The sequence below is a fragment of the Gobio gobio genome (genome assembly GCF_949357685.1).
Source record: "Gobio gobio genome assembly, chromosome: 10".
Taxonomy (NCBI): Eukaryota; Metazoa; Chordata; class Actinopteri; order Cypriniformes; family Gobionidae; genus Gobio; species Gobio gobio.
The window spans coordinates 52374064-52387436 of NC_137116.1; the positions used below are offsets into that span (position 1 = coordinate 52374064).

At 38.3% G+C, this 13373-nt stretch overlaps 1 protein-coding gene across 1 annotated transcript in view; it reads right to left on the reverse strand.

Moving 5' to 3' along the window:
* Positions 1 to 1845: 1845 nt before the first annotated feature.
* pnck (pregnancy up-regulated nonubiquitous CaM kinase) overlaps positions 1846 to 13373 on the reverse strand; it is a 17341-nt gene continuing 5813 nt past the window's right edge. The window contains exons 5-12 of the mRNA XM_079826879.1: positions 13314 to 13373; positions 13034 to 13157; positions 12720 to 12795; positions 12505 to 12617; positions 11609 to 11687; positions 9284 to 9371; positions 2922 to 3012; positions 1846 to 2527 (exon numbers count right to left, since the gene is read on the reverse strand). The exon at positions 13314 to 13373 is cut by the window's right edge and continues 79 nt beyond it. Coding sequence (XP_079683005.1) covers positions 2517 to 2527; positions 2922 to 3012; positions 9284 to 9371; positions 11609 to 11687; positions 12505 to 12617; positions 12720 to 12795; positions 13034 to 13157; positions 13314 to 13373 — 642 coding nt within the window. The 3' untranslated portion in view covers positions 1846 to 2516. The remainder of the gene's footprint in view (positions 2528 to 2921; positions 3013 to 9283; positions 9372 to 11608; positions 11688 to 12504; positions 12618 to 12719; positions 12796 to 13033; positions 13158 to 13313) is intronic.

The following is a 13373-nucleotide window of genomic DNA, read 5'->3' on the forward strand; positions in this document are numbered from 1 at the left end:
AGGCCTATGATTTTGTTTCTCGCAAAGTTGGGCCGATCTTTTCTGCCAAACAGAAAGCAGTGATCGTGCTAAAAGCAGAGGTTAGACCTGGCCAAGCAGAGTCACAGCGTGATTCGCATCTCCCGTGGGTGATCGCCAAAGAGAACGGCGAAATAATCACTGCTCACTGCGACTGCAAAGCCGGGTAAGTCTTCATTGATCAGTGTTCTTATTTACTTATTTATTGAAAATGTAGTGACTGTTGTACCAATTCAATTGTGTTCAGTGTGAGACTTTCAATGGCGTCTGTACTAATTAGTACACACTAACTAGACACCTGAATCAGAACGCGAAAACATATGACTCGGTTGATTTGACTCAGTTTTATTTATTTTTTATTCAATCTTCTATAAATACATAGTCATTAAGACTTACCATGAACAAAATGTGCCTCACAAACTCGATCAGAAGCTGCAGGAATCCAGGCTTTCTTTGGAGCGTCCAGGTTCAATCGCCTAATTGCACGCAACCATTTCTTTCGTTTTTCGCGATCCTTTTCGGAGGGAATTCGAAAAAACTTTTCACCAGGCCCCCAATGAGCCGTACAATCGACCACACAGCAAGAGTGAACCATCCTCTTCTTTAAATCCTCCTCCAAACGTGCAAAACAATCAAATTACAGGTATCTAGCTGTGTTTCTTGCCACACGACTCCCATGATGCAACGCGACAAACATAAACAATGACGTCACAAAAGATCCGCCTATAGCACCACTACCATTTACAGAACCTGTTAAGATATGGTGCTATACAGCACAAAAAGTGGTCCCCCTATGATTACGACCATGAACCACTTTTAGTGCCATATAGCACCATTTTGAGGGCAGGAGACAAGAACGAGCGAGCGACAATGGAAGGCGAGGAGACTTGCACACTTTAAGTTGATGAGTTGATCTAGCCTATTTATTTATGTTCATAGAGATTTTTAGATCGATGCCTAGGTCGGGTAGAATCTGCGATCTCAGTTTGTTCGCTGGCTTCCATGGCAATACACAGTGTTTCCCGCCAACTGGCAACCTGTTGTCGTAATACTATTGGGTAAATTGGCAATGTGTGTTATCGCACAGACCCAAACAAAAACTGACATTCTGAGAACACATACACTCTAAAAAAAAAATGTCTATATGGCACCAAAAATGGTTCTTGGCATGTAATCATATAGAACCTTTTTTTTAGAGTGTATTTCAAAACTGGCTGTAGCATTATTTTTCTGAGAAACGAGTATGTGAGCTCAGCATGTGTCCTAAATATCTGCAAACATATTAAGGCATTTTTATGCTTTAGTCACTGATCTGTATAATGACTGGATTGCTCATGACGTTCTAAACTGCCATCAGACGGTGAAGCCACCGGAAGTGTTCCAGCGGCCATCTTACTATTCCCTATACCGACAGAGGGAATCATTGACTTACAGCCAAAACATTGAGCTAAAATCACACGATTTGCAGCATCTCAGTCTCACAGGATTAGTTTTATGATATATGTATGTCAATTAATAGTTACTTCAGATGTTATCTGTAATGTTTATGGTCTTTTCGGAGAGGATGAGTCATATATTGAAATCGTCAATGTGGGTGTGTCAACTGCACACTGCCGACACAGGTAACTGAACTAACACAAAATATGTTTCTTTATGTATGTAATTATGGAAAAAATATTAAACATTAACACATCTGTGTTTAGCTGCAAAAATGGATTTGAATAGCTTACAATAAATATCAACACAAGCATCTATTTTGCACTCTATTGTATTACAATTCAAAGTCTGCCATGCATCATCTCGGAAATAAAGCAGTCGGCGTTATTTGTCTGAATAAGTTATGATGCATGTATTTTATTTCCTGCTTGAGCAACATCTATTTCAGACTCTTTAAGACATCGCGAATTTACGACGTTTATAGTTTTCAGTATACAGTTGTTCATTGTTAGTTCACAGTGCATTAACTAATGTTAACAAACACAACTTTTGCTTTTAATAATGTGTTAGTAAATGCTGAAATTAACATTCACTAAGATTAATAAATGGTGTAGAATATTGTTCATTCTCAGTTCATGTTAACTAAAAAATGTTGACAAATGAAACCTTATTGTAAAGTGTTACCAAAAAAATAAACATGTGCATGGATGAATTGTTCACAATTTTATCTTTAAGATGCTTTTACAAAATAGATGAATTTCCGCTTCAACTCTCAAACATTAATTCTCATTTGCATATACGTCAATGATGCTAAACACTTGGTTCTCGCATGTGCCAAATTTGAATTCGTTTTTTTCTGTTTTGGATGTTCACAGAACCTGTTCACTTCTTTCATTGCCCACACTGCTCTTTGGCATATCCTCTCCTTTTGTGTTCTAGGAAAGAAACCAAGTCACAGCAGTTTGGAACAACATGAGGGTGAGTAAATGACACAGGTTTCATATTTGGGGATTTTTTTTTTTTTCAAGGGAACAGAGCCTTGGTTTACTGCCAGTGGATTGTCAGATGGTCCCTACAGGAAAAAGTGAAATGAAATAATTTAATGACTCTCAGGAAAAATTAAATATAGTGAAATATCAGATTGAACTGAAACATATTCTAGAGTCAAATTCAAATTGATTTTAGCAGAAATTATGAGATATTAAACAGAAATTAAACATTTAAATCCACTGAAATTAATGTCAACATTTTGTAAAATTGTAGCAATTTCTTTCATCAAAATGGAATGGAAACCACTGACTCATAAACTGTTTCTAGCTATTCAAATGAAAAACATATATTCAAACTGTTCAAATGTAGTCAGAAATGTTGGTTATATGTCATTTTCTCGTGACCCGTTGTATAAAAGCAATACCATATTGGTACTATCATGTGCAGGTAATCACAGCCATGTGATGTCTCCTCACCTATACTTGTGGAGAGATTCCCTTCATCGTCTTCCCCGGAGTGGGTTTTCTTCGTTAAATGACGCACGATGATAGTGGCATTAAAGGCTCTCTGGAACACAAGACACCAGCGATAATGCTGCAGAATCTAGTGATATAAAATATCTTTAACTGGCAAACGGTGAACCTAAACTACACATAAGAGCAGAATAGTCTGTTTAATGTTTATAGGCATTTATTGCACTAAAACTAAAAGCCTGATAGTTGCAGCAATCACAGCATTTGCCCTTTTAAAGGTACAAGCCGTAATTGCATGACAGGGCAGACTTTGAGAGGTAGAGCAACAACGATTGGCGTCAAATAATAACAAAGCCTCCATATGCCGCTAAAGTAACTCGAGCCATACATTTACAAATGCGAAGTGTTGTTTCAGCCACAGAGGTCACTAACACAGGTCATGTAGAGCTGTTTTACACATCACACATGCAGGATGGGAGTCTTATAATTAAGAAATCTGGTCCATTTTTGACCGTCCACTCATAACTAACACAGTGGTTCTCAGCTGGTTTTGTTTCAGGGCCCAGATTTGAACTGAGATTACAAAACGGGTGTACTATGCATTAATTCATGCTTAAAGGGTTAGTTCACCCAAAAATGAAAATTCTGTCATTAATTACTTACCCTCATGTCGTTCGACACCCGTCAGACCTCCGTTCATCTTCGGAACACAAATGAAGATATTTTAGTTGAAATCTGATGGCTCTGAAAGGCCTCCATTGGCACAATGCACTTTACACTCTCAAGACCCTTAAAAGGTACTAAAGACGTCGTTACAAAGTCCATCTCACTACAGTGGTTCTACAATAACTTTATGAATCGGCAAGAATAGTTTTTGTGCGCAAAAAAAACCTAAATAACGACTTACATAGTGATGACGATTTCAAAACAAGGCATCATGAAGCTTCGAAGCGTTATGAATCAGTGAGTCGATTCAACGGTTTGAATCGCTAAAGTCACGTGATTTCAGCAGTTTGGCGGTTTGACACACGATCCGAATCATGATTCGACTCACTGATTCATATCGCTTTGAAGCTTCATGATGCCTTGTTTTGAAATCGTCATCACTATGTAAGTCGTTATTTAGGTTTTTTTTGCGCACAAAAACTATTCTTGCCGATTCATAAAGTTATTGTAGAACCACTGTAGTGAGATTGACTTTGTAACGACGTCTTTAGTACCTTTTATGGGTCTTGAGAGTGTAAAGTGCATTGTGCCAATGGAGGCCTTTCAGAGCCATCAGATTTCAACTAAAATATCTTCATTTGTGTTCCGAAGATGAACGGAGGTCTGACGGGTGACGAACGACATGAGGATAAGTAATTAATGACAGAATTTTCATTTTTGCGTGAACTAACCCTTTACCAAATGCACAGATTATCACGTTTTGATGTATGACTCATGAAGAACTAAACCATTAATTAATGATTACTGCATCAGCAACTAATTAAGAGTCTATGGCCCGGTTTACACCTGGTATTAAGATGCGTTTTGGTCAGTCGGATCACAAGTAGACGAGGGAGACACATAGCCGTCTCTTTTGTCTACTTTCAACCACTTCTGTCCTGATTTCTTCAAGGGGAGGGTCTGTGGGCGGGTAAATGTAAGTGTTTTTTGAGATCTAATGGACAAAATAAGCTTGCACAATTTACATATGAGACGACCAAAAAAACATGCAGAGAACAGCCGAAAGACCATGCCAAACGCTTTGAGTGTGTGTTAGAATTCAGGAACGGTGAGAGAACATTTTGGTACGTTTTCTCCAGCTGACAAAGTTTAAATCCCGCCTGGCTAGTGCGCTTCCCATAATGTTTATGCGTTAGGTCAATAGGCAGAGAGAAGGCGTTGTTTTGTGGCTAGTTCGAACGTATTTAACCACATGAGCATTTACACTATGAAGAAATCCAGTAGAATGAGTTTTCGACTACCTCTGGAAGTGGTCAAAAGTGGACAAGCTCAAAACGTTTTAGACTCCGTTTACACCTGTATTTAGTGTCAACCACTTGTGATCCATTCAACCAAACCGCATCTTAATACCAAGTGTAAACAGGCAGGGCCGTTTCTAGCCGTTCTGACGCCCTAGGCGAAATCCTTATTGGTGCCCCCAGTCAAATTTTAAAAAGCAATATTGGCGTTACTGGTATTATTTAACAAATGCATACATACATTCCAAATTATATTTGTTAATAAGGATTAAAATGAATACCAGTAATACCATTGTGTTGCCAGATGCCTATATAGCCCTAGGCCTATATATATATATATATATATATCACAAGTGGTTGACACTAAATACAGGTGTAAACGGGGTCTAAAACGTTTTGAGCTTGTCCACTTTTGACCACTTCCAGAGGTAGTCGAAAACTCATTCTACTGGATTGCTTCATAGTGTAAATGCTCATGTGGTTAAATACGTTCGAACTAGCCACAAAACAACGCCTTCTCTCTGCCTATCGACCTAACGCATAAACATTATGGGAAGCGCACTAGCCAGGCGGGATTTAAACTTTGTCAGCTGGAGAAAACGTACCAAAATGTTCTCTCACCGTTCCTGAATTCTAACACACACTCAAAGCGTTTGGCATGGTCTTTCGGCTGTTCTCTGCATGTTTTTTTGGTCGTCTCATATGTAAATTGTGCAAGCTTATTTTGTCCATTAGATCTCAAAAAACACTTACATTTACCCGCCCACAGACCCTCCCCTTGAAGAAATCAGGACAGAAGTGGTTGAAAGTAGACAAAAGAGACGGCTATGTGTCTCCCTCGTCTACTTGTGATCCGACTGACCAAAACGCATCTTAATGCCAGGTGTAAACCGGGCCATAGACTCTTAATTAGTTGCTGATGCAGTAATCATTAATTAATGGTTTAGTTCTTCATGAGTCATACATCAAAACGTGATAATCTGTGCATTTGGTAAAGGGTTAGTTCACGCAAAAATGAAAATTCTGTCATTAATTATTTACCCTCATGTCGTTCGTCACACGTAAGACCTCCGTTCATCTTCGGAACACAAATATATATATATATATATATATATATATATATATATACATTTCACATGAAAGTAATAAGAATAAATACTGATTCAGTGCGTTTTTTGTTACTCATTGATGCTTGAACTTTCCCTTTAAATAACGCGACGCAATGCCCTCTGTGTGTACGACAATGCTTGCATTAAGCACTATTAGAACTGAATGAATCGATTCAGCATTCAACATCATCCGTAAAGATTCGTTAAATTCGACATAGTGATTTAATAAAGGATGTATTAATGTTGTGAATTAGCACATATTATGCCATTTTTAAATTGGCCGTTAAAGTTTTGTATGGGACAATTACAAAACGCACTGATCCTTTAACAATGCATTGGCGCAAAAAACTTTTGGCCTTTAGTTTGATTTTAGCTTTATTGTATGGTTGTATGGCAACACCTCTCTTTTATCTAATGGTGTCGTTGAGCGCTCCAAACGCAAACTTTTTTTTTTTTTTTTTACAGTAATTGACAGTACTCTCTCTGATCCAATGGCATATAGGAATCGTCAGATTGACAGTACTCTGATCCAGTGTGGGGGAACTACACTCTAAAAAATAAAACATTGGGTCAACAACAAAAAAATATGTTAACGTTTTCCACTAGAATTTTTACATTAAACCAGCTGGCAGAATTACATAAATTCAAAGCAATATTTTGAGTATGGTGAATACGCATTTCTATGTAACATGGACTTAATAATTGTCAACATGAATGCAACTATTTAAGTTGATCCAACATAATGTTTTAAGTAAGGTGGAGAAGCTTTTTTGGCCACAATAAAACAAAATAATATGTTAACGTTTTCCACTAGAATTTTTACATTAAGCCAACTGGCAGAATTACATTAATTCAAAGCAATATTTTGAGTATGGTGAATTACCTTTTAGGCCACAATAAAACGCATTTCTAAGTAACATGAACTTAACAATTCATTATGTTATTAGGCCCTATATAACTCCAACTGGTTTTGAGCAAAGTATCTGAACAAATAGTATAGGCAGCAACAGGCCAAACTAGCGCACAAATAGGTTGTGTGTTAGCGAGTTATCTTTAGTATTTCCTCTCACAGTAAAAAACGCAGTGTCAAATTAACACTTAAAGTGTTCATTTTAGCACTACCTCGGATCATATATGTTCCCAATCTATCTAGTGTAAAAAGTACACCGTTTGTAGTGTTGAATTTACAGTGTTAATATAGCACCTTACAGTGTAGAAAAATTACACCGGGGGCGGCAATAACATTTTAGGGTGGCCGTGACACCCTTTACACACAAAAATGTTGCTCCAGATATGTACTATTGGCGCCCTGTGCATTAGTTGAGCATAAATGAATGCATATTAGTGCACCGACACGGTCTGTGGTCGTGCTGTATGAGGCTGAGACTGTGAGGTTGGTGGATTAAAGTCAGGTGATCATGTTTTCTTCCCTATTGTAACGTATCAGAGTCAAACGTCTTATCGAACACAGGACTTGATTTTGTCCATCAGGAATTGATTGAATCGTTGTTGTTTGCTATTGCTGTGATGTCATGTGAGTGACAGGTTGTCCCGCCCTCACACCAGTAAACTCGTTGGCTGCATCCGAAAACTTAGGCAGATGACTTGTTGCCTAATCAGGCAGTGACTTTGTAGGCAGAGTTTGCACACAAAGGTACCTCACAAAACTGATTTGGTACAGACTACTGATGCAGCGTAAGCTGCGTAAAGGTTTAATGATCTACAGCAAAATAGAGCAAGCTTTGGTGATTACTAAACAAATATTTAATTAAATTGAAACAATTAAAACAATTTTATTTCTCGTTAGAAATGACATCAGAGGCCCTATTTTAACAATTTAAGCGCATAGTCTGAAGTAGAGGCATTTTTTCGGGACGCGGGACAGGAGCAGAATTTTTTTTACCAGGAGGGGGCGGGACCGGGAATCGTATATGACTCCATCTATACAAATATACTGTTTATATAAATGAACTATATGTTTTAATTTTGAACTCAATTCTAGTTGCCCTGTCTCTTTATGGTCTCCTGTTTGCTTTGGTGTGGCTGGTTAAGTGAATGACGTGCTCCACACCCGCAATAGCTGGTGGCCATGCCAACCACCAATAATATAAGAGAAAGGCTTCCCGTGCACTTTGTAGCCGCGAAAATCATCATCAAAATTGAGCCACGCTGCAAAGACTACTGTTGGAAAATGATACCTCAGTTGTGCTCACCGACATTTTAGGGCAGTCTGAAGTAACCAAAAAGGCGTGAAAACGGCATAAGCCAGCTGCAAGACATTTACTGTGTGTGTGTGTGTGTGTGTGTGTGTGTGCGTGCCTGTGTTTGCATAGATGATTTACGTGGAATTTAATGTGTGTGCATCGTTATTATATTGAACTGAAAGCCGTCTTAAACAAAAACTACATTTTGGGTTTTTATTCAACTGGGTATGGGCATGCTGTGATCTGTTTTGAATTTTTTACTGTAACTATTCCGGCCAAAAAAACACAACACGGGAGTGGGAGGGAACGGGAGTCATTCTTCTGGGATTGGGACGGGACGGGAATTTTCCCCAGTTTTTACTGTTTTTGGGATTGGGATGGGAGAGGTTTGAAAATCCACTCCCGTGTCACCCTCTAGTCTGAAGTGCATAGCGCAGGTGCACTTAGGGCGTGTTCAAATCCACTTTTGCTAGTTTAACGACGAAAAAAACGGCCTGCGCACCTGGCGCATGATCCAAAAGGGTTGTACCTAGTCTCTTAATGAGTCATGGGTGACTTTTTGTTGGTCAATGGCGCAGTCGTTTTCAGTTCCTCAAAACCTCAGACCATGGGCGAACAGATGAGCGCGAGTGCATTTGCTATTTATACAACGTGGCGCTGGACATGAAAATGACATGAAAATGATAACTGCGTCAGGTTGAAACTAGCAAAAAACACTTGCGTTGCGCCTGGTGTCGCCTTGCGCCGGGTTTATGATAGGGCCCCTGAAGTGGAAAACATTGGTCAAAAATGCACATATACACAAACTGACCACCAACCGCAACTTTCAGAATCCATCTTTATTTTAGCGGCCACGGAATGGAACGCATAGGATTGTGGGTAATCAAAGGCAGCGAAGGATACATCTGCTGCCTTCAAAAACCAATCAAATGCATCTTGTAATGCATCCTCCAAAGGCAGTGATTTTAAGCTTTCGGACGCAGCCGTCATTGCATGAGGGAGGGGAAATTATTTTAAATTAAGATTATGACATGAATTTTAAAAAATGTGCACGGATATGGTTTCAAGGATTGTTTCATCACTCTCACCTTCCAGTGACTCTTGGCAAAGTTTTTCTGAATCTGTGCTGACACTGAGCCATGGATGTTCTTGTCCAGAGCCGCGCCTCCTGATATCCTGCCACAACAAAACTATATTAATTCAAAATTAAACATGTACACTACCGTTCAAAATTTTGGGGTCAGTATTTTTTGTTTGTTTTTTTGTGGAGGAAATTAATATTTTTAAGGATGCATTAAATTGATCAAAAATGACAGTAAAGACATTTATAATGTTACAAAATATTGCTATTTCAAATAAATGCTGTTCTTTTGAACTTTCTATTCATCCAAGAATTGACCTATCGGTAAGCCCCTCCCCTCGAACGCAGCTGAGCCAATAGCAGTTGAGTATCAGTTGCGCTGGGACCGGAACTCGGACATCTTTAGGTTTCAGCGCCATAGAGAAACATTGGAAAATCCGAAGCTCTCGTCGGTTTGATGGTGTTAATGCTACAAAAATGCTAAAATGTCGTGCCTGAGGTACTGTAACACTGATTCCAGGTGTCCTGAGAGGATTTTCTGTTTGTCATACTCTCGTTAAGTTACGATTAAAGTCCCTGTTAACATACAAACCGAAATAACTAACTGTTCTCACGTCATGTAACACTGTAGGTCAAACACACGAAGGTCTACATTTCAGTGCCTCTCCATATTAAACTGGTTAAATGTAAATTAATAAAATTTTAGTTATGTTTAAGGTCTACATGGAGGACTACTGTTTTGATGACCTACTAAGGAGGACTCCTGGTTTGATGGGTATTATAGTCTACGTGTAGTGAAAGTAAGAGCTCGCGCGCAGTTTATCGGAGTTGTTTTGCAGATACAAAGTTTAACGTTACCAGTTATTAACTGCACCCTCGAAAAGTCATAAGCTCTGTGTGTATGTTTGTTTACTGTTAGTTGTATGAGTGTTTTTGTGTAATTTGCTGTGTATGTTAATGGTAATGCAACGGGGAGAGATAGTTTGTGAATGAGATGTTAATGCGCACTTCTTATGCTTTGTTTGTTCAGCTCTTACGATGATTTTTTTGAAGTGAAAAAGGACATAATAAACTTGATAAACCATCAGTTAAGTTTGGTCATCATTCGGACGGGGTATACGCTACATTCTGTGTCCAAAAACATCTTGGGATAAGGTTTTCACACTGACAGCTGTCATTGTAAGATATAGCAACTCCGTTTGTTTGTCCGAGTTAGCAACAGTAACTAAGGGGGGCGGGGCTTACCGATAGGTCAATTATATAAAAATAAGAAAAATTTCTTGAGCAGCAAATTAGAATGATTTCTGAGGGATCATGTGACACTGAAGAGTGGAGTAATGTCTATATCCATATAGAAAAGAGTTATTTTAAATTGTAATAATATTAAACAATATTACTGTTACTGTATTTTTGATCAAATAAATGCAGCCTTGGTGAGCATAAGAGACGTCTTTAAAAATGTTTTAAAAATCTTACCAACCCCAAAACTTGTGAATGGTAGTGTTCACTAAACACACAACTCATATTGTGCAGCATCCACGTTTCCATGGGAGAAGAAATCTGAAATGAGATCTTTTATATCTTACTTGTTTCTCCTACACAGTTAGTATTAAAAGCAGAGCAAATGGGGACTGTTAAGTCTATAGTTTCTCAGATGTTTCTTTTGAGAAAAAGAGTCTCAAGTATGTGTCTCCTCGAGAGCTCAGAAGATATAACGCTGATCTCCAACTGTGCTCAGATTGTCAAAATATGAAAGTCTGCAAACAAAGTCAGAGATTGCAATGGAATGTATCACCGAATATTTCCGAGACCAAAACTGATCTGAGCTGCTATCTTCATTTATTTCATAGCTCTAGTTTTACTGTATGGCAACAGTTGTCTCGTTTTGTCTATTTTTAGGCCTCCTTGAGACTTTTCCTTGTCTGAGAAACATCTCAGACAAAAATGATGGCTGGAAAATGAAGCATAATTGGAAACTCAAAGGACTCTTTTAAGCAAAGATTAAAATGTTCTTCTGGGTAAACAATGTATGTTATACAAGTACCACAGTAATCCAGTGCCTCAATTATATGCATTTCTCTGAATGCATTCCTTCTTTGAGCTCTCTGAAAATCATAATTGTCTCTTCTTATACAATCTCCGAGTGATGCAGGTGAAGAGACATCTGCTTATTCTACATTTCATAATCCTCTTCCTGTTTTGCGCACACCCTCCCACGCCTGCACAGATGTGACCCAACTCTTCATCTGTTCTTCAAGGTCAGCCTCTCTTTTCACTGCTGATCAACCCCTCATCTCCCCATCCGCCTCTTTCCTGCTATTTATGGACTCACCAAGGATGCTGCAAGGCCTGGTCACAATTGAACCTCTTCACTGGATCCTTCTGCAGTAAGTGAACTATGAAGTCTTTCGCTGAAGCATTAGTGGGCAGGAAGAGAAGAGAAGATCAATACCAGTTAATGTGGCCAGCATTTGACGTGTTTAGGGCTGCATTATAAAACATTGTGAATCTGTATTATCAATACAATGGGAGAAGTTTTCAAAACTGTTTGTGAAAGCATTAATGCTCCAATTCTGTTTCATCTCATAAAATGATTTCCTATAATTGCAGAAAGCAAACACATCATTTTTATGGAACAACATGTTGAGTAAATGATGACAGCGCTATTCCTTTAACCCTCTGGTGCTCTTCGTTTAGGGGTTGCATTGGTTGTCTTCCCGGACACCTAAAAATTAAACTTCCTCCACCCCAGTAAAACCAATGCAATTTATTTTTCTTCAATAATATTTTTTCTTTTTAATTTTGTATTTTGAGATGATTTGATGATGTTGTTTAATATTTATGCAATAATTATGGTCTATTTTTGCCATTGAAAATTATACCAATTTTTTTATTTTATTTTTAATTTTTATTATTATTATTATTATTGCAGTATGTCAGGTTAAAATAGAGACTAGGCCTTCAAAATATTTTTTTTTGAAGGCAGATTAACATGAATGGTCATTTATTCTGTACAATATATTCATAAATGTTCTTTATTGGCATGGATGGTTTCATAAAGAACCTTTAACATCCATGGAATCTTTGCATTACACAAAGGATCTTTAAAGTGGAAAAAGGTTATTCGCATTACTAAAATGTTCTTCATGGTTCTTTTAAGAACTGTTCACTGAAAGCTTCTTTGGTGAAGAGTGTATGAGAGAAAAGTTATTGTTAAGGTCATCTTACCGGATTGAGAGATGTCATCCCAGTATGGTGAATCAAATTCATATTCGGCCTTTATGATCAGCTTGTAGAGTTGTGTGTCGTTGTCATCGTAGAATGGAGGATAGCCACAGAGCCTGCCAGAAAATGAAGAACTGCTGATACAGACTCTCGCTTCTGTACTGTTTATCAAACACAGTTTATTGATGTAGAGTGAATAATATGAATCCATCACTCACAGAATGAACGTAATCACCCCAATGGCCCAGAGATCCACCTCTTTACCATACGTGTTCTGCTGTAGAAGTTCAGGAGCTACAAACATAGTGAACATCAGTATTCATACATTACTGTCACTTTCAAAACTCAGCACAGAAAGACTCCATCTTTGGCTTTATAGGGTTCTTTGGAAATTAAAGAAAGTTCTTGGTGTCACATTAGGTTCATATCAGTGCATTTGTTGGGTTTTTTTGTGCACATTATTTGCTGTCAGATCAGACTTGATTCTGTATGTTACTGCACAATATATTAGTTCATAAACTGTCTCTCTTACCAACATAGGCAGGTGTCCCACAGGCCGTGGAAAGAGTCCCCTGCTCCTCCATTTTAGACAGACCAAAGTCACTGATGACAATTTTGGAGTCTTCTAAGGGGGTCTCGTACAATAAATTCTCTGGCTAATTGAAAGAGAATTTATTATCGTAATATCCACTTGATTAAAACTATATCGAACCTATCATCTCATCACCTAAAAAGACCCTGAGTGCTGTGAAACTAAACATGTGAGAAAACTAAAACGAGAGACTAAAGTGTTATTTTTAGTTCTCAGGTACCTTTAGATCCCGATGAACAACACCCAGCTGGTGCAGATACTTCACCGCCCTCAGCACCTG